The sequence below is a fragment of the Ostrea edulis genome, chromosome 3, assembly GCF_947568905.1.
Source record: "Ostrea edulis chromosome 3, xbOstEdul1.1, whole genome shotgun sequence".
Taxonomy (NCBI): Eukaryota; Metazoa; Mollusca; class Bivalvia; order Ostreida; family Ostreidae; genus Ostrea; species Ostrea edulis.
In genome coordinates, this window is record NC_079166.1 from 57,177,519 (window position 1) to 57,197,883 (window position 20,365).

Genomic DNA, 20,365 nt, shown 5'->3' on the forward strand with positions numbered 1-20,365 from the left:
TGTTGATTAAATGTACATCTCAGAAGACATCTTGATGGTTATCAGCTATATTCAGCATTGATTGTGAGCCATGGGAGTCCACCTGAATCATATCATGGTTTGTGTTGAATGCCGAATATGGCTGTTGATGACCACTGGTATGATCTTCTGAGTGGGTAATTGGTTTTGGTATTATTGCTCTTGCAAATGGTGAGTAAAACATTATTTCTTTCCTATTGATTTGTAAATTTAACCCTTATTTTTGTCTAAAAAGCCCTTAAAAATCCTTAAAAGGCCTTTATAATTTGATAATTTTGCCCTAAAAATGGCCCTTATATTTTGCAAAATGTCACTTGAAAGCCTGTTTGGGTGACATTGTATTAAATTCCGTGGTACTTATAATCTGATCCCCCCCCCCCCCCCAGTAATACACATATTACAATATCCCTCTCTTACAGAGTACTTTTAATCGTCTGAAATTGCTTGCTCTAGACCCCTAGGGTTTTTTCCTCTGGATTCACCCATAACATTTACAAATACATGACATGTAACATGTGCATATGTGATATACCTTCTGACTGTCTAAAGACCTGGGTCAGGACAAAGTGGTGTGGAATCAGGTCTCTAAAGTGTTCATGTGTAATTACTATTTCTCCTGGGTCGTCATATCTGACATTCGGCACTGGCTTTAGCTGGTTGAAATCCCCGGAGAGGATGATTTGAACACCTCCGAAAGGAAAGGAGTTTCCTCTTACCTTTCGTAGAACATACTCAATTTGTGAAAAAGTTTTAAGAGAAATCATTGAAATTTCATCTATAAAGATACAGTAAACTTTCTGTAAGCGATCTTTCACATTGATTAATCTCTCCTCATGCAGAATCTTGTGAGATATTTCATCATTACTGTACCGTCCGTCTAATATCCCAGTGAATTTATGGATTGTTGTTCCATTAATATTATTCGCAGCTATCCCTGTAGACGCGGTGATTTGCACCGTCTTGGTAACTTTTAACTTTCCAGATAATTTCTTAATTAAAAAACTTTTCCCTGTGCCTGCAGCACCCGCGATCAAAACATTATGACCCGATAATACAGCATGTTCTATTTCCATGGCCATGTTGACAGTTTCCCGCGAAAACAAAATCTCGTACGAGTTAACTTAATCGAAATGGAAGAGCGAATTGAATTGACCAATGAGAACACGTCTTCTATTTTGGGTGATTGAGGAAAAGTTCCTGTGGTTTAAAAACGACAGAAAGTGCATTGCTTCTTCGTGTTTATTGCCGGTGTAAACAGATATTAGGTATTTTTACAAACTATGATCTTTCCTCGATCGATAGAGACCGGGCGTGTTAGATTTGACGTCCTAGAAATATAAAAAAAGAGACGAATGAAAATTTGAGGTAGCGATTTTTGGGATTCTGGATTCCTCCCTTGTGTAAATATAGAATAGAGAGGGTCAATTCGTGACGAGCCCCTGTGCTATATTCGCGAAAGTTCCCCAGGAATGGAAGTCGGCAAAGAATATGAGATGCTGAGCAATATTGTATGTATATAGAAGGTCTTAAAATCACCTTTTTAATACAACTGTTTAGCTGTTTAATCGCGTTTTTCATTACATGCACTTTAGATCGTCGTGTATAACTTTATTCCGATGACTGTCACAGTTAAGTTACTCCCCTTTACGTGTACGGTGTGCCGTAAACACCACAAAATATCGATGGTTTACTAAAACATTTAAGTCTAAATTTGAAATATTTTTTGTCCGATTTTTTGAATGTTGTTAATCACGCTTTTGTTTATTAAATTCCATCGAGTTTGTTTCTGTTGCAATTACTTTGAGGTGATTTGCTAGATTGACTAGACTAAATCTATTTTTTTTTAATTTACATTCTAATTTCACTTCAGTTGGAATTCCCAACCAATAAGACTTGCTTTGTTTATAAAGGTTCACCCATGCGTTGTTCACAACTGTTGTGCATTCAAGAGAAAATAGCTATCATTATAATCAAGGCAAAAACAGTGCCCTTACTGTGGTAGGGGTAGAGTATGTGGCTAATACCAAAGATACAAGTTTGTGTAAAAGGACTCATGGTTAGCTAAAAAAAAAGGTCCTACACAAATCATAAGGATGTGTTTTCCTTCACAAACTAAGATGTACATGGTGATTAATTAGAAACTGGAAGACACACTATTTTCATATCAAGTACAGCTTTCCGTTTACCATAAAAGGCTTCCGTTTCAGGTTTTGTGATACATGTAAATGTATATACAAACGAGTATTTTGGATCTCTACTTAGAAATTGACAAAGGTGGGACATAAAGTATATTTGTAAACATACTATTGCATGTATTTATAATTTTGTGTTTTAACATTGTATGTATACATGTGTAACTTCATCTTTGTATTTCTATTGAAACTACAGTATCTCCTCGCGATATCAGCGTCCTCACCGGGATGTATAAAAAGGAATTTCCGTTGTATGAAAACACTGAAGTTTTGTACATTTCAAGTATCTCAGGTGCATGAATTTAAATATGTCAGTCTTTCAAAGAAATTAATACACTGTAGGACTTATAAGGTCGAGGTTTATTGCCTTACCTAACAGAATAGTTCGTACAATATTGGAATCTAACCAGTGAGTTTCGAATAATTATTTTTTCATGTTTTTTTAGACTGCAGCTGGTTTGTGAGAAATACAATTTTAAAAAAAATCTAAACTGGCCTTGGAGAGTTCTAAAAAAGATAAGACTCGAAAGGAGTAAATATTGCTGGTCTTGGTAGCCGGCATCGTCGCAAAACACGGTTTTGAGTCCACTCACGCTCCCTTATACCCGTGGTTGTCTGATGCTGTTTTTGCTCGTTTCTCATTAATTATGCATGACGGGAGTAACTAATCAAATCACGTCCGAGTAAACTTTATTCGGAGAGCCCAACCAATCACGTAACACCTTTCAAAATGATATTCGGAATTCAATCAAGTATGACAGCGCCATTATTGACGAAGTCAGAGAAGTGCTCAACAGGAAAAGACAATCAGTAGCCTTTTAGATAACCGGGATGAATCGAATAGAAGCACCCATGGGTAGCCGGAGACTGGAGCTTATTTAATCCCCTCAATGATGTATCACTCTAACGTGTGTATTTCGGATCAATGAGTTGTCCTAACAGTACAATGCCATTTTGACGGCTTTTAAAATGATTTATCAAAATCTGATTAATGACACATGGAGAAACTTTAAAAACAAGAGGCCAATGGGCCACATTGCTCACCTGAGTCACCTTGGCCCATATTTAAAAAAATTTCTCTATACATTTGCATGTAAAACTTTGATCCCTATTGTGCCACCAAACTAACCCCGGGGGTCATGACTTTTACAAAATTGAATCTGCACAATGTCAGGAAGCTTTCACGTAAATGTAAACTTCTTTGGTCCATTGATTCTTCAGAAGATTTTTAAAGATTGTTCCTATATATTTGTATGAAAAATGAAGAAGATAACGAACATCAATATCATTACTCCTTTACGTAATACAAAATAGATAGTTGGGCAAACACAGACCCCTGGACACACCAGAGGTGGAATCAGGTGCCTAGAAGGAGTAAGCATCCCTTGTCGACCGGTCACAACCGCCGTGAGCTCTATATCCTGATCAGGTAAACGGAGTTATCCGTAGTCAAAATCAGTGTGCCAAGTATATATGTAAAACTTTGATTCCCTATTGTCACCCCAATCCTACCCCCGGACAATGATTTTAACAAACTTCAATCTGCACTATGTCAGGAAGCTTTCATGTAATTTTCTAATTTCCTGGCCCAGTGATTTTGCAAACGTAAACTTCTTTGGCCCAATGGAAGATTTCTAATAAACAATCTATACATTAGTATGTAAAACTTTGATCCCCTATTGTGGCCCCATCCTATCCCCGGGGGCATGGTTTTAACAAACTTGAATATGCATTATGTCTTTCCTGTTTGTTTTCAGCAAGAAGAATTCACTACAATAAAAATCCAAGAGAAGGAATCTGATGTCGTCATTAAATTCACATCAAACTTTGTTGTTACTGATAGCAGTAAGTACACGTGTAGTTTTTCTCTGTGTTTCCTTTCTCTCTTTCTCCTCTCTCCCTCTCATCTTTAAATTTCAATTTTCAGACGATGAGCTTGGCAGAAGGCTCTGATATAGTGCTAGATCCAGAATATTGCGGAATTTCTAAGAAAACCAGGAGCACAGTGAAGACATGTCCAGTCGATGAAGCGTCATGGTTGAAGGCTGCAAATCAGATGGATTGTTCAAAGTATGATGGGAAATGCAGCGGGAATTTGAAATACCATTGTCTTATCAATCCTTGGCAAAACGAGACAGTGCAAGTGTGCGCACCACCCACACGAATTCGTTCAGGTATGTTTAGATCATTTATAGCGACAAACACCTGATCAATAATCACAATCAAAGTGGAGATGAATATGATATACATCTGCATCGTCCGTACCATGAAAACACATACATCTATAAGACTTGTTCGTAATTTTTTTCCTAAATAAAACCTTATAAGTTTACCTTTATTTTTACAACCAAATATCGGTTACGGGTCGGGCAGCCTAGTGATTAAGGTGCTCGCTTCGTAACCACGTGACCTGGGTTTCAATCGAGATCTCAGCGCTGTGTCAAACTTAAAACGTTTAACATAGATAATAATTTTCCTTCGTCAAGATCCGACATTCTATAATAAAAGTGAAAATGTCAGTGATCAATCTTATAAATCCTATAAAGAATACAAAATCCAGAGTAGGGCAAACAAAGACCCCTGGACACATCGGAGGTGGGGTAAGAAAACACAGACCCCTGGACACATCAAAGCTGGGATCAGGTGGTCAGGAAGAATAAGTATCCCCTGTATCTAGTGAAAGCAGGGGTATTTTTATAGGACCCTAAAAACGGAGTTCTGGTTTAACGGTCGGCGTTGAACGATAAAAACCTCCCAACTACGGCCTTAAGCGTCATACACAGGTCAAATTTGTGTTACGTCATCAGGCCTAGGTGGCCGATAGCGATCCATGTCCTCCACCGTCCATAGTAAGTATCTAGATATGTTCCACCTCTCAGTGGCTGCAAAGCCAATTTTCACCAATTACCGAAACTTTATAAAGTATCTTTTACATGTAGGTTAGGGAAACAAACATCGAGATTGTTGTGGTTTCTGCCACTTTCTGGTCTTTTGGGATACTTAGGGTAGGGGAAACGTATCTTGACATCGTGTAGTGTCCATAATAACACTGAGCATGGAGACGTCTACCAAATTGTAAAATTCATATACTCTTAGACAATGTTGGGCTTCTATACAGTGATCATACAGTGAAAAGTCATTACTTTTTTGAAAAATTTTCTTTACTTTTGATCCCATTGGGATCCGGGTTATAATAGGTCCTCAGTGCCCTTTGGTTGTCATAAGAGGCGGCTAAATGGGGCGGTCCTTCGGATAAGACCGCAAAAACCGATGCCCCGTGTCACAGCAGGTGTGGCAGGATAAACATCCCTCCCTGTTGGCCATAAGCGCCGAGCATAGGCCTAAATGTTGCAGCTCTTCACGGCAATGGTGACGTCGCCATATGAGCGAAAGATTCTCGAGAGGGACGTTAAACAATATTCAATCAATCAATCTTTACTTTTGAATATCTAGCACATAAACTGTGATTATACTTATAATAAGTAGGAGGACTCTACTGAAAATTAATGCGATACTTGGGCTAGGGGCTCCAATGCCAGGTTGAGCTATTTCGTTCATAAACTGAAAATTAATTCCCTTCTGCTGACATCTAGCTTGGCACAACGATCGCTTTTGATTGATTACATGATCACTATTACAAAATGTGACAGAAAGATATTTGGGCCGCACCCGAGACTTATATGTAAAAGAATCTCGTATTAAAATTGGTAGGAAGATTTATTATGCAAGATCACTAGCTGCAAAGTTGGCAATGCCATTGTCACATGTCAAAGAAAAAATTAGACAATGTATGGACAAATATCAGACTTGAGGCAAACGTTGCTGATGATCGGACAGAGTGTGATCCTGAGCTAAATAAATTCCGTACAGCTGACGCGATAAAGACCTCACTGCTACGTTCCAAAACACCATGCATCTAGGTCAAAATGTGAGATGCATGGTCAAAATGTGGTTATCCACCTTAAAGCTAGTGACATTTCTGTTCATGTGTTGAATCATTAGATTATGCAAATGCGCACAGAACCAATCGGAGTTCAGATGTCCAATCTACTACGGTCCCCGCTTCCACCGCTCCGATTTTGCGCTTTGTTTTTGGAGAGCTGGGAGCAAACTAATACCCAGTGCCATAAATTGCTAGGGGTTTCGCAGAAAATATGTGAACAAGCCCTATACCTTAGAAGATGTAAACTCCGTGATATATCAGATTGTTCAAATACAGACCTTAGGATAAAGGTATTTCTACAACGTATACAATATTTCATAAATAGTGCGTACATCATCAAACCAACACTTCGTGTTGGGTAACATGTGTCCTGGTGTTCGTAGTAGTCCCAATCGAAACTTCTCGGGCATTTCCGGCAAGCTCGGAATAATATATCGAATATATTATGACGGATGTAAGAAATATATACAAGTTGGATACCTGGATCGCTTTGAAATTTCTCAAAGTTCAGCAACAATCTAAGCACGCATGTAAGGGTACTACTAAACAGAGTACGTTAGAGTACGATAGAGTACTTTAGAGTGCGCTAGTAAAATTTCAATATTTAATGCAATTCAATTGTTTATTTGTATGTATACCACTTAGATAAAGATGATTATAAAATAAAAGTGCAATATTTGTCAAAAGTATTTGGTATTTTAGCGATATTTTGACCAGAAAACATTAAATGTATTGAAAATTTACGGCATCCCGATCCCGATTATTAGTAGTTTGTTTTGAAAGGTAACAGGTCGTTCCGTCCCTAGTCGATCCGTCCCTAGACGGTCAGTCCCATGGTCGATTCGGCCCAATTTGCTTAGTCGATCCGGCCCCTCCATTTTTTTTAAATCAAAGATATAATAAATGATTGTTACTTAAGAAAAAGGGAAGTTTTTGCATATATATATTGCAGTTATAGTTATCAAAATTAGATAACTGCCGAAGTTAGACGTGTGAATAAAATTGTTTATACAACCCTTAACTAGGATTTATAATTTGTGTTTAAAGTGTGATGGTTATAAAAATATGTGCTCATTAATTATTGTAAAAACATCGTTATTCAACTATGTATAGCAATCAATGTAAATGTGTGTCCCATGTCCACTGATCATTGTGAAAACACCTTAGTGAAAACAGTTTTTATAACTGCATTGTTGTGCAACCTTTGATCATTAATTACGAGCTTACAGTAACCTAACTATTAGAAGTTTTTTTTTTTTTAAACTCCAGAAGTTCAAAGAATTGCTCATGATTTGGAAATAGAATGTGACAGGTATAGACATATTTAAGAGTATGTAAATTTTGTTCAAAAACAAAAGGTATTCTTTGTATTGAAAATTAAGCCCACTTTATCGAATATTGTGACGTGTATAATGATTTTAGAAAAAGCTGTCAAATATCAAAACATCTCTTCTTTTGGGGAAATGCTGAAAGCTTATTTCAATATGGAGGAACAAATACCTTAAATGCTTTGGCAAAGTATGTTTTTCTTGTTTTTAAAAGAAGATACATTTGTTATGATAAACAGTCTCAAGAAGATTAATATACATTACGTGTGATCAAGGTTAATTAGTCTGCAATCAAGCCATAAATACCATAGAGCATATTAAAGGATGACTACCTGATGACAGAAGATATCAGCGGCACACACACCATGAAGATGAAATACGCAGATGAATTAAATCAATTCAGTACTGTAAATAGCACTTAAAAAATATAATTTTTTTCTGGGCCGGATCGACTAGGGACGTACGTATTAACTAAGGGACGGATAGTCTAGGGACGGATTGGTACTGGGACGAATCGACTAAGGGACGGATTGATTATGGGACGGAACGTCTAGAAAGCTTTTGAAAAAGTATTAAATTTGATCGGGATCGGAATAAAACGGTAAACTTTAACTTAAGATAATTCCTAAAATAATGACACAATATATTCCAGATATATATTTATTAGGTTAAACTAAAGTAAGAACATCTACGAACAGCAGTTAAATTGCATTAAATTATGAAATTTTACTAGCGTACTCTAAAGTACTCTATCGTACTCTGTTTAGTAGGACCGCGCATGTAAACTCTCCTTATTTCCTAGAGAGCTGAATACTCCCGCTGATGCGCGAAAGCGGGCGATCGCAATTCATCTAGTCTTCCGTGTTTAGGAAAGCTTTGCTTATAAATTCATGTAAAATTAAAATTCATCTGAGAATTCAATATCCTGTCCCATTTAGCTTCTTGCAATTTGCTTCTTATAGGCCTTTACGAAAACGTGAGTCTCTCTTTGTATTCTTACATTTAGTGTAGTAACACAATCAGACTCGCATATATTTTAAGAGTTATATTGTTATATTAAAATGGGTGCTGTTCAAAATCGAAAACAGTTGAAATCATTTGTACGAGAGAGTAAGAAAATCTTAATGGAAACAAAAAAGAATTTCTTGATGGAGTCGGGTGTGATTTTTCGGGGGGGGGGGGGGGGAGAATTTCAAAAATTAAATTGGAAATCATGCAGACATTCATTTGTTTACATATGTCTCCAATAACCACTGACATAATTATTTTGTATGAAATCAGAACTTCTGATTCTCAAGAGATGATCGCAACTCATCAACTGAAAGCTCGGGTTTTTACGAGGATCGACACGTGCAAAGATCTTGCATAACATGCCCCCCCCCCCCTTTTCCAAAAAAAATCAATTGAATTAGGAACTCAACGCTCTCGTTGTTTTATCAGGGCTAAAATTATTCCACCACTACCAATCGACTCTTTCAAAAATAAACCAGATTGAAATGTTTGGGTAACTTTCTCCAGAGTACCTGGACGTGTTCATTCTGTGTGCAAATCATTTGTACAATGCAGCACGAAGCTGGAATTGTTAATATCAACTGATATGTTTAAAATGCAGTAAAATGGGTAGTTAAATAAAAAAAATTCATTAATTTTGTTCAATATTGCTCGATTGATATATTTTTCGTAGACCTTGTGATCCCGGGGGGGGGGGGGGGGGCATAATTCTCAAATGTACTTTCTGGGGGATAGGTAAGTTTAACCCCCAATAGAATGCTTTTGACGTCTCTGTATCTTCCCTCTTTTATTCGTTTTAGCTCCCTTGAAATGTACTTGATTATATCTAGGCACGTATCGTGTCATAACAGATATTGCAATGACAGATTTAGACCCCACCGCCACCCCCACCCCCATCCACCCCCCTTTTCGCCACAAACTTACAAAATAATTTGAGTAAAACTCCAAATATTTTATCCAAAATGGCTTTATTTACAGGTACATACTCTTGCCGACTATAAATTCAGGGAGTTCAATTATAGTTATTTTATTTTATTTTCAAAACATTGCATGTGTAAATGTCAGTTTAAAGATGCTTTGTGACGACGAATTTCTGTATGGTTATACTTGTATTTGAAACTGTCAGTGGCCTCTCACTTACAAGTACAGGCTCGGTTAAATTTTACTCGCCAATCGAAGGAGATGGACATTTTCAGAATCCAGAGGTGTCAGTCCGACATACCTAGACGTACATCGTGGCAGAACTTTTATCGCTGAATTTACTACATTGATATCGAACAAGTAACTTCTGATATTTTATTATAAATCTGATTGTATTAAAACACGGGCTAAAGACCCTGAGGAAATTTATGCAATATATGATACATGTATATATAGGCCTACTAATTTCAGTCATAAAACACGTGAAATCCTGGAAAGAGGGGGGGGGGTTAGTTAGAATAATCTAACTGCGTCTCGGGACAGGTCCGCCGTAGGAAATTACATACTTTAACCGATAGATCATTCTATCGGGGAGGGGGGTGTCCTCCTCTACTTACAACATTAATTTTCTATTATTTTTACATGCAAAGTTGGTTATTTTCACGTGTATGAAGTAAACCTACGCATTGTGATCTTTTATTAACGTTAACATATATTTGTTGGCTTGATTGCTGTAAAATTATACAACAATATCTTTACGGTCTTCTGCACTGTTAATAATGACGCTTCTCGAATATAATACCCGGAAGTCTTAAACTACTGTTACGCAAGCGCACTACGTTCCAGATCAAGGAAAGATAACTCATGTTTTTGGATTGGCCTATAGGCCTGTTAAGCGGGAAGCAAATTACCCACAAGTACAGCAGCTAGGACACACGGTGCTTATTTGATAAAGATTTGAGGTGGTGTGTCATGTTTTTATAGTGCATAGATACTGGTAATTAACGCGTTTATCAACATTTCAAATTTTTCTGTGTAATATACAACCTTTCCCTATAATTTAAGCTGCATTATATCCGTCTTTTTGCAGGTTATTGTGCAGAATACAATACCAGAGGAGGGAAAGTACAGGAGTTCTACATTAATAATTGTAAAGCATGCAGTAGAGATTACCAGTCGACAGAAGCCTATAAATGTATGTATCTGGTAGTAACATTAGAATATGAAGATGTATCGTGTAACTCAACGTCAAATTTAACATCCGAAAATGTCATTGCGAACGCTTTAGAATAAAAAAATACATGTATCACATTTTTATCTCTCACGATGTGAAGACTTACCTTGATGTTCTCTGTTCGGCGTTGTCGTCGTTGTTGTGGTCTACTTTTCACATTTCTAACATCTTCTCCAGGAGAAGCATAGAGTCATTTGGAAACTTGAATCAATGAATATTGGAGATTCAGGTTTGCTTAGGGGCATGTTCTTTTCCAAGGGGTAATGATTGGGGGAAAGGACAGAGTGTTTAACTCTTATGGACAACTGCTGAACAAGGGGTAAACATGAAAACTTCCATATATAGAATATATTCAAGTTTGATCAATGCATGACACCCTGAGCCCCAGGATGGGGTCGAATTAATGGTTTAATTATAAAGAGAAACATTATTCTCAATATCTACAAAGGTACTGAAAGTCAAGAAGATATGTAACCACCCCCGTGTAATGTAAATCTAGTGCAAATCATTACCTCTGGGACTAGAAAATATGTTGAAAGTTTTGAAAAGAAATGTATTAGGGAAATCTTAAATAGGATTTTCTTTTCTGAAGAACAACTAGGTAAAATGTGTCACATTAATATGAACAGACTGTAGATTAAATTTTGTTCCCATAATATTCACCTGGTAAAAGATCGTGTCACAGTGGGGATGTAAAAATTTACTTTGGAATTTTAATGTGGAAATAGAAACATACTCTTTAATAGTAACAATATGGTATATCGTATAATGTGTCAAATTAATATGCAAACATTCCCATGTAGTGTAATTGTTGGTTTGTTCAATTCGAAATCATGAACTCCACAGAAGGCAGTCGGTGTTCTAAATAAAAAGCGCACAGGAAATAGAATTTTGGAAATCATAACTTATGAACCCCAGGAATGACGTATAAAACGTTATAATATTATTCAAATCTTGGTTTATATGCAAAAATTTTGATTTATATGCAAAAAACTTGATTTATTATTAAGTTCAGTTGTAAACACTGTTAATGTTTCACGGCGATCCTTTTTAACTTTGGACACATCGTGAACTGTCAAAGATTTACATATATGTAGGTCGCCCTCCTCACCTCTTTGTCTAAATCGCTACAAAAGCGGCATATTGATGAAGAACTAAATTTGTGACGTTCTGCAAAATTAGATAATATTAATCTACCTTCAAATAACGACAAAATGCTTCTGTTTTTCCCCTTGTCAACTCTTTTCCTCCGCCTACCCATCGTGATTGTTGACATTGAAATTGGAACAGCAGAAGACATACAAATTTCCGGTTCATATAAGCTAGAAGATAAACTACGGTACACCATTCGCGTAAAAAAAATCATCTAGATAAACGTCAGTCTAAACAAAATATAGATTTTTGAAATTCACTAACAATTTTTCCCTGAGGTAGCCATTTTGAAAATTGACATTCTAGTGAGTACAGATAACAGTATAAATATCAAATATTTTTCACCAGAACAAAAGTATCACAATTTATCAGATCTCCATGTAATGCATACATTGAAATTCATTTGAATGATGCCAAATATTTCTTGTTGGAATATTTTAAGAATACTCCTTTAAAGAACCACAAGGAAGTGACTACAGTTGTTGGTTGTGTGAAAGTGTCCTCGCGAAGTGTTGGTTTCATTTCCGTCATTTCACGCTCCATGGTCCAGTTAAGGGGGTCATGATAAAGGGTTATAGATGTACACACTTGCTGTTCAAGCTTTATGAATCTTTATCCGGTGTGAGCAAGGTACACAAGTGAGTAATATACTAGACACAGGGACATATTTTGTGGCCTATAAATGCTTTCAGTAGAACCTATCGAAATTACCAGATAGGACTATAGATTGCAATACGTCGTACCTTAAGCAGTCCAGGTCAGATTGATTTTTTGCATTTTCAGACCAGGAATGTTATTCTCAAGTTTATAAACAAACACACCGACAAACACTGCAAAGCACACAGCCAACAAATGGGCATCTAACAAAGTACCCACAGTCACCGATGGGAGAGAGGAAAGCGAAGAGGTAATGCTGTTGTGAATGTATTACTGTTTGAATAAACCGTTCTGAAGAATATATCCAGTAGTCTATTGCTTGCTAGATTTGGATAATTATACTTTATAAATCTCGAAAGTATGATATAATACCTTTATCAAGAATAAACAGTATTAAACTGAATTCATTGCAAAACATTCTTGAGCTCTATTTTACCTTTATTTCCTGTTCGATACAGTCCACCAATGCTTCGGAATACCAGTATCGGAAGTAATGTCCACAGTCAAGTTGTCAATGTTTGTGCTGCATGCATTTTGCAACTCATCACCAAAATTATTGGAACATAAGACACAGACAATGCTCATCTTTCAACATGGTGAGCTTTATCTATAATTCAGAATACATGTACTAGGAAATAGAAAGAAGTGTTTGAAAGTGTTTTCGTGAGTACGACAATCAGTCGTGCATCCTTTAGATAAGGATAAAACACTTTATACAAGGACTTAGCACAATCTGACGCCTTGATTATGTCGAAACAGCATCAGTGGTGTAATTTTTCTGTTGAAATATATTTTTGCATGTGTAATTTAATCTTTTCAAAATCAAATTTTACATTGCGCAGCATTGCTGTTACTCAAATGTAGATAAAATACTTAACAGGAACGTCGCAACAATTTGATATTTTTCAAGAAGAGTGGAATAGAATTAATAAGAATGTTTTTACTATTACAAAGGATACAAAGTTACAGTAATTGCAATAACGTATGATCATAACATTTTAGTTACGCAATTTCTGTTAAAAGTAAGGAAAAGAATGAATTATGCACATTTTGTGCAAAAGAAAAGGAATTACATGTACTAGAGCGTGTTTTGTATGACTGAGAATGTTGATTTGTTTTTCTAAAATGTGGAGTCCTGGTTTATAGAAGTTTGTTTCCACCAAATATCCAATATTGTTGGATTGTTCAGAATATGATATGCATATTTAATTATCACTTAAAGAATTTTGTATATTGATGTTAATGTAGAGGTAATCTTCTTTTGTTGAACAACTTTGTATTTACTTGATGCGTACATGGTGGAAAGTACTTACAGTATGTTGGTGTTTTTTGAGAAGAAATAGAAAGTATTTCACAAATTAATAAGTTTATTCTCATAGATTAGATGCCATAAATTAGCAACTGTTATATCATATTTCATTAAGTTATTGCATTGTAATTCCTTAAAGGGAAAGGCAACCCAAAAAACATTTACATGGTAAATGATAGAATTAATTATATGATGAAAATTTGTCATACTATTCTGCTGATATACGGCCTAGATAAGCTTCAGTACTAATTTGAAAACGTTAAAATTGATTTTAAGAATTTTAAGATAGATAGAGGCTGTCATGATGTGGAAATCTTTTTGTATTCAAGACCACAAAAATCAATAATTTTGACGTCACACCGTCTGTTCCAGTTTTCATGAGATTCTAAGATCATCAAAGATGTGCCGTTTTTGGCACACTGATTTTGTCTACGGATAACTCCGTGTACCTGATCAAAATATAGGGCTCAAGGCAGGTGTGACCGGTCGACAGGGGATGCTTACTCCTCCTAGGCACCTGATCTCACCTCTGGTGTATCCAGGGGTCCGTGTTTTCCCAACTCTCTAATTTGTATTGCTTATAGGAGTTATGAGATTGATCACTGTTCGATATCTCACCTTTCCTGTGGTAGATTTTACGAATAGGTTGATGCCTTCCTGTCAAGCTGTTAATTGAATGAATGCGTAGAGGAGATGTGAAAAAGTTTTTATCGAAATTCCTGACCGAACTAAGTCATCTGAAAAGAAAAGACTATTTATACTGTGGATCCATCATTTGCGTAATGACAAGTTGAGGTTCGACACATTTGTATGAAGAAATGTGTACCTTCTGCCTGGTCTGCGACTCGATTGAACGTCTTCTTTTCTTAATTTCTTCTTGCTAAAGGATGGGCTCAAATCTATACGGCTCCAAACTTAACTGTTCGTGACTTGCCATGTTTACAGTGATGCTGCTAAAATAAACGGGAACCGACGGTGTGGCGTCATAAATTAAACTTCAATGGCCGTTCTCTTAGTACGCAATGTGAATTACTGTTTCAATGAAAGGTGAAGATAACGAACAGTGATCAATCTCATAACTCCTATAAGCAACACAAAATAGAGAGTTGGGCAAACACGGACCCCTGGATACACCGAAGGTGGGATCAGGTGCCTAGGATGAGTAAGCATCCCCTGTCGACCGGTCATACCTGCCGTAAGCCCTATATCTTAATCAGGCAAACGGAATCATACGTAGTCAAAACCAGTGTGCCAAGAACGGCCTAACAATCGGTATGAAACAAGTCAGACAGCATTTGACCCATTGATAGGTTATATTGGCAAACCAGATTGTTATAACGACCATAACATTTGCGAAATGCTGACTTTAAACGAGAATGTTGAGAACTGCACCATAATTAAACTTGTTTGCCAGTAGCCTGCCTTGATTTAAAATCTTATCAAACGCAGAAAAAGCTCTTGTGTATCGAATTAGTTGAGAGATAAAAACGCCATATGCAGGTGATAATGGAATGTTGCTACATAAATATGGGAAGTTGACGATGGAGAAGCTGAAATCATCCCGTTTATCATAAAGTTGAGTTGTTAGTTTGCCGTTGATATCTATTTTCAATAAAATATCTAAGTGTGAAGTGGACGACTCTGTTGTGTCTTAGGGATATATCGAATCGACATGTGAATGAAATGTATTATTGTTAATAGATAAAACGTCGTCGATATATCTAAATTTCGGATTGAAGGCCACAGCAAGGGGTTTTTCTTCTCACGTTGAAGTTTTTGAATAAATTCTGCTTCATAAGAACATAAAAACAGGACAGCTATAAAAGGAACCCAATTCGTGCCCATGGGAATTCCAAAAGACTGAGATGTTTATCCACATGGTCCAAACTGAAGTTCCCAATGTCAGGTTTGTAGATGATACGATCTTCATCGAAATCCTACAAAAAGATGTTAACTCACAGATGATGTCTACTGTTAAATCTATCTTGGAGTGGGTTTTTTGAAAACGAGCTTGGTATAAATACCTCCAAAACAAAACAAAAGAAATTATTATTTCATTTGGAAGAGAACAAGATATTAATAAACTGAACATGAATGGTACAGAAATAGAGCGTGTGTCAGTGAGTAAACTACTTGGAGTTGTAATAAGTGAAGATCTGAAATGGGGACCACATGTGAAATACATAAAAGAGACCGATTGGTGAATACGCATGACCGGTGTGGTCCACAGGGCTCACATCTACTCTTTCAGATCAAATCGAATCCATCCAAACGCGTGCTCTCAATATCATACTACCATTTTACTCCTACCAAAAACCCTTGGAATATAAGATCAGTAAAGTTGGCTACTAGTAACTAGCTACTAGTAACTGGCTACTTAAAAAGAGAAAAGTTGGCTACTAGTAGCCAGCTACTTGAACCAGAAAAGTTAGCTACTAGTTTCCGCAAAACTGAAACCTTGCGGAAACCTGACGTTGAGGTTTCCCATATGGTTTCCGCAGTGCGTAAACGATTATATAGTTTCCGCAAGTTTCCGTCAAGTTTCAGTCTGCGGAAACCTGAAGTTGAGGTTTCCCGTATGGTTTACGCCGTGCGTAAACGATTATATAGTTTCCGTCAAGTTTCAGTCTGCGGAAACTGTAGGCTTTGATTCCTAATGGTTTCCGCAATGCTGAAACTTAACAAAAATTCGGAGGTTTTTAAAGTAATAATTTAATATGCAATAAATAATTCAAATGCGAATTTAAAAAGCACACAAAAAACTTTAAAATGTAAGTGAGAGAAGAATAGTAAGCACTTTATATACATCATATTGTTATAAGAATTTTTTCAGTTAAACAAAACAGATATGAAATGAGATACAGAAAACAAAGTATATTCCGTGTGTTGTTACGTTTGACAAGCTAGCATGCCTGTGTACTTCAGTTAATCCCTCCGTGTATTTCTTGTTAGTTCCATGTTAATTGCAAGGATTTTCCTCCGTCAGGGGAACAATAGAGATAAATACACAAGGTAAACTGGAAGAATAATGTCCAGCTTTGTCACCGCATAGAAACAAAGATCGAAGTTCATTGTAATTAAAAATAAGTGCATATGTGGGGTTGGGGTTGAATTGAGCATAAACCTTCAACTGGGACATTTATATACAGCCATATATTTACGCAGATTTTACGTTGCATGTGCATTGCTAAGAATGTAGATTTTCTTATTTTCATATTTTCAAAACTATGAATACTATAAATTAAGATTTCAAACACTAATACTATAGTCAGGTGATAGAATTAGACACATATGTCTGCGTGTGAAATACGTTCGCACATGCAAGTAATTACATGAAATATGCCAATTGGAATTTTTTTCGAATATGCTCAATTGATTGATTTAGCAATCAATATGTAATTTGCATACATGTATAATTATGCATGCATGTCAGTGGGTGTTTTGATTTTATCATATGTTATAATAGTACCAAGGATATACAATGTGATTATAGGTATATGTTCTGAAAACGTATGTTGCCCTCTCTCTACATACAGTGTACATGTAGATTTTGACATGTGTACATACATTATTAGTCACACTACATTTTAGGACATTATACATGTGTAATAATATTAATATTATTTGTTTAAAAACATTTCAATTCAAAGCTTAACTGAATCTGTCAGGTTTTCTAATATATCTTTGAAAAATACAAAATAATTTAACACAATACGAATCATCGTCTCATAAAACATATGGTGTCAACGGTTTGAGTTTTATCAAGTCCATAAAATTGACCGAAGAAATCCTTCCTAGCCTTTGCGAATTTCGGACAGAAGAAAAAAATAATGGTATGCATCTTATACTTATAATATTCACATGAACATAACGAGGTTGCAGTAATAGATCATTGTTCATAGTACACAATTATGACAAAATCTAATACCTAGATGTACCACCATAAGTGGTAATTTAGCTTGCCGCTTTATTTATGTTTTATAATTTGAGATTGAATGAGCATTTCTAATACCAATAGAAAGGCAGTTGACCTGTAAGGATGTAATGCTTCCTTCATTTTATCGACATCAAATGAATATTTTACGCCTATGGAATCGACTCGTTACAATGCCGGACGACAGGCTTACGGAAAAAAAAATTCATGTGGGATATGGAATAATCACACAACATAAATTGGTCAAATACAGTCAAATTCCTTTTTGAATCTCTTGATATGACAGTAGATTTCCTAAATCATATGGTCTGTAACGTGAACACAGTGGAAGAAAAACTTCGTCTGGATTTTATGAATGGCTGGAATGAAGAGGTCCATAACGTTCCAAAACTTAGAACCTACCGACCGTAAAAATATGAGTGATTTTCAAACAGAAAAATATGTAATCATGGATATTCCAAAAAGTCATCGTTCTATACTTGCCTAGTTCAGATGTGGTGTCTTACCTATAAGAATTGAAACAGGACGGTATAAGGGGGAGACGTTATCGGATAGGCTGTGTACTTTATGTTCTTCAGATAGTGTAGAAGATGAATGTCACATTTTACTTCATTGTTCCTCTTATTCAAATCTTAGAGTAATCTTTGTTACCAGTATCAGATTTAACCCCACTGTGATCAATATGTCAGATTTAGACAAAACAAAATTTCTATTATTAAATTTCCCAAGACAAACTGCAAAATTCCTGTTCTCCGCATACACCTACAGACAGTCTATCATATACCATAATAGTATAAGTCATGCGTAATGCATGTACCACTGTATTTATTATTTAATGTGGGGGGGGGGGGTTTCTGTTAAAAGTGACATATAGGCCCGATGGGCCGGGTGTTTAAATTCCTAAATTCCTATTATTCTGTTTAATATATTTTCAATTCTGTAATGTATAAAACACATTTCACTATAATAAATCATTTACTTACTTACTTACTTACATTCCTAGATGTATTTGTGTTCGATTACCTCGCATGCTTGTAACATTTGGGCACTAAACTGTATGCGAATATTTGTCGCATATAGTACTTGTTCACAAAATTCAGGACTAGTTAATTTTGGAATCAGCATATCTTATAATATGAATTTAATGCAGTGCAGTTTGAAACCATGCAAAGTTTCACACATTAGAAATGAATTCAGCATTCTAATACAAACATGCACTGATGAACACTTCTCAATTTAAGTTCCTGAGAGTACATATTGTAACCTGAAAGTCTATTTACTGTTATTTAGAAGTTTGAATCTAAACCTACAACATTTGCAAAATCTGCATCTACTCAACAATACAATTCGGTGTGCATTATTTCGACAATAAGTTCTATGGGGATGTATTCTACACAACTCGATCAAGAACTCGGGTATTGGTAGTAAATTAAAGCAAATTTAATTAGATAATATTTTCACCATCTCTATATCATTATAACCCTAAAAAATATATATCCATGCACTTTGGAAGTGATATTATACAAATGAACATGATATAAGCATACAATAATCGGCAAACTTAGAAGCTCTCAAATGTGTACTGTTGATTTAAAAAAAATTATTTACGAATTTTTCACTTCATACATATATCACTGTTGCATACATATGGGAAATAGGTTACATGGATATTTTCACACATACTCATTTTGAAATACGAACTCAATAACATAAGGTATACTGTCTACATTTCATATTCATGTTATTCTTTTATGTAAGCATATATATGATGTAAACTTCTTTTTCAGAGAGAGAGAGAGAGAGAGAGAGAGAGAGAGAGAGAGAGAGAGAGAGAGATAAGTATTATTTTCTTGGTAACATATTTTGATAACTATAATACATGTACATGTAGATCTAGATATGATTTACAATGTATCTATTGATCAAACCAAACAACACACAAAAAGAAAAGAAAGAAAAAAGAAACACAATCGTATATGATGAAAAAGTACCTATAGACCTACATGTATATACTGATCATGCATATGAGTTTTCACATATTCTCTGCCAGTGAATTTCATAATCATCATGTCTACAGTTTCTTAGCAGCAAGTACTTCTCAACCACAATTCTGTCCGTAACTATTTTTCTAATCGCAGATATATGTACTTGCGGACTATTTTGATATTTACAAGAAAAAATATATTGTTTTACTACAAGCAAATCAAATTTTGAATGTCTAACTGTTGATTTTTATTATACATTTGTAGAATCAATATTTTATTTTTACTGACATGCATCCCGACTGAGATATTAATTAGAGAAAAAGAAACTTCAGCAATTACTTGAATTTAGTATGTAGTTCCTGTGTTTCATCTATCATCTAAGGATTTCAACGGTTTAGTTCAGTAAAAATTGAGACTCCAGTAGTTAAGAAACCACTTTAAATGAAAGTAGATGGTTGAGGGGCACACGTACATGTACATGTGTTTACAAATATCCTTGACAATTGCGAGGCTAAATTAATGTGTTGCTAAGAAAAAAGCAGTTCATTCTTCAAAACATTTCCATGTATTTGGTTATCTCACATGCAGAATGTCCAGTCTTGTATATACCCTTGCTTTATAGCTCATATTGTGAGAACAGAGAAAAGTCGGGCAGAAGAGGGTCACCTTATAATACCCCAT

The 20,365-nt window shown here is 35.7% G+C and overlaps 2 protein-coding genes across 4 annotated transcripts in view; both read left to right on the plus strand.

The window, feature by feature from the left end:
* Nucleotides 1-20,365, plus strand: part of LOC125675199 (uncharacterized) — a 100,573-nt gene that overhangs the window by 19,667 nt on the left and 60,541 nt on the right. The window lies entirely within an intron of this gene.
* Nucleotides 1,135-13,488, plus strand: LOC125674972 (uncharacterized). Of its 3 annotated transcripts, none has more exons than XM_048912395.2 (6): nt 1,135-1,526; nt 3,968-4,055; nt 4,138-4,384; nt 10,504-10,608; nt 12,583-12,706; nt 12,915-13,488. In XM_048912395.2, the coding sequence occupies exons 2-6, from the start codon at nt 4,011-4,013 to the stop codon at nt 13,021-13,023; spliced, it is 630 nt and encodes a 209-aa protein (XP_048768352.2). In that variant the 5' UTR covers nt 1,135-1,526; nt 3,968-4,010; the 3' UTR covers nt 13,024-13,488. The 3 variants fall into 3 exon arrangements, with proteins under 3 accessions (XP_048768352.2, XP_048768353.2, XP_048768355.2); XM_048912396.2 differs by having other exon boundaries at nt 1,147-1,283; XM_048912398.2 differs by lacking the exon at nt 1,135-1,526 and adding an exon at nt 1,996-2,292.

What these genes read in the sequence shown, in the direction of transcription:
- LOC125674972 (XM_048912395.2), top strand. Translation starts at nt 4,011, where the DNA reads ATGTCGTCATTAAATTCACATCAAACTTTGTTGTTACTGATAGCA. An exon ending in ACCCACACGAATTCGTTCAG is followed by an intron (nt 4,385 to 10,503) that starts GTATGTTTAGAT and finishes GTCTTTTTGCAG; the next exon opens with GTTATTGTGCAGAATACAAT. An exon ending in GTCGACAGAAGCCTATAAAT is followed by an intron (nt 10,609 to 12,582) that starts GTATGTATCTGG and finishes TTGCATTTTCAG; the next exon opens with ACCAGGAATGTTATTCTCAA.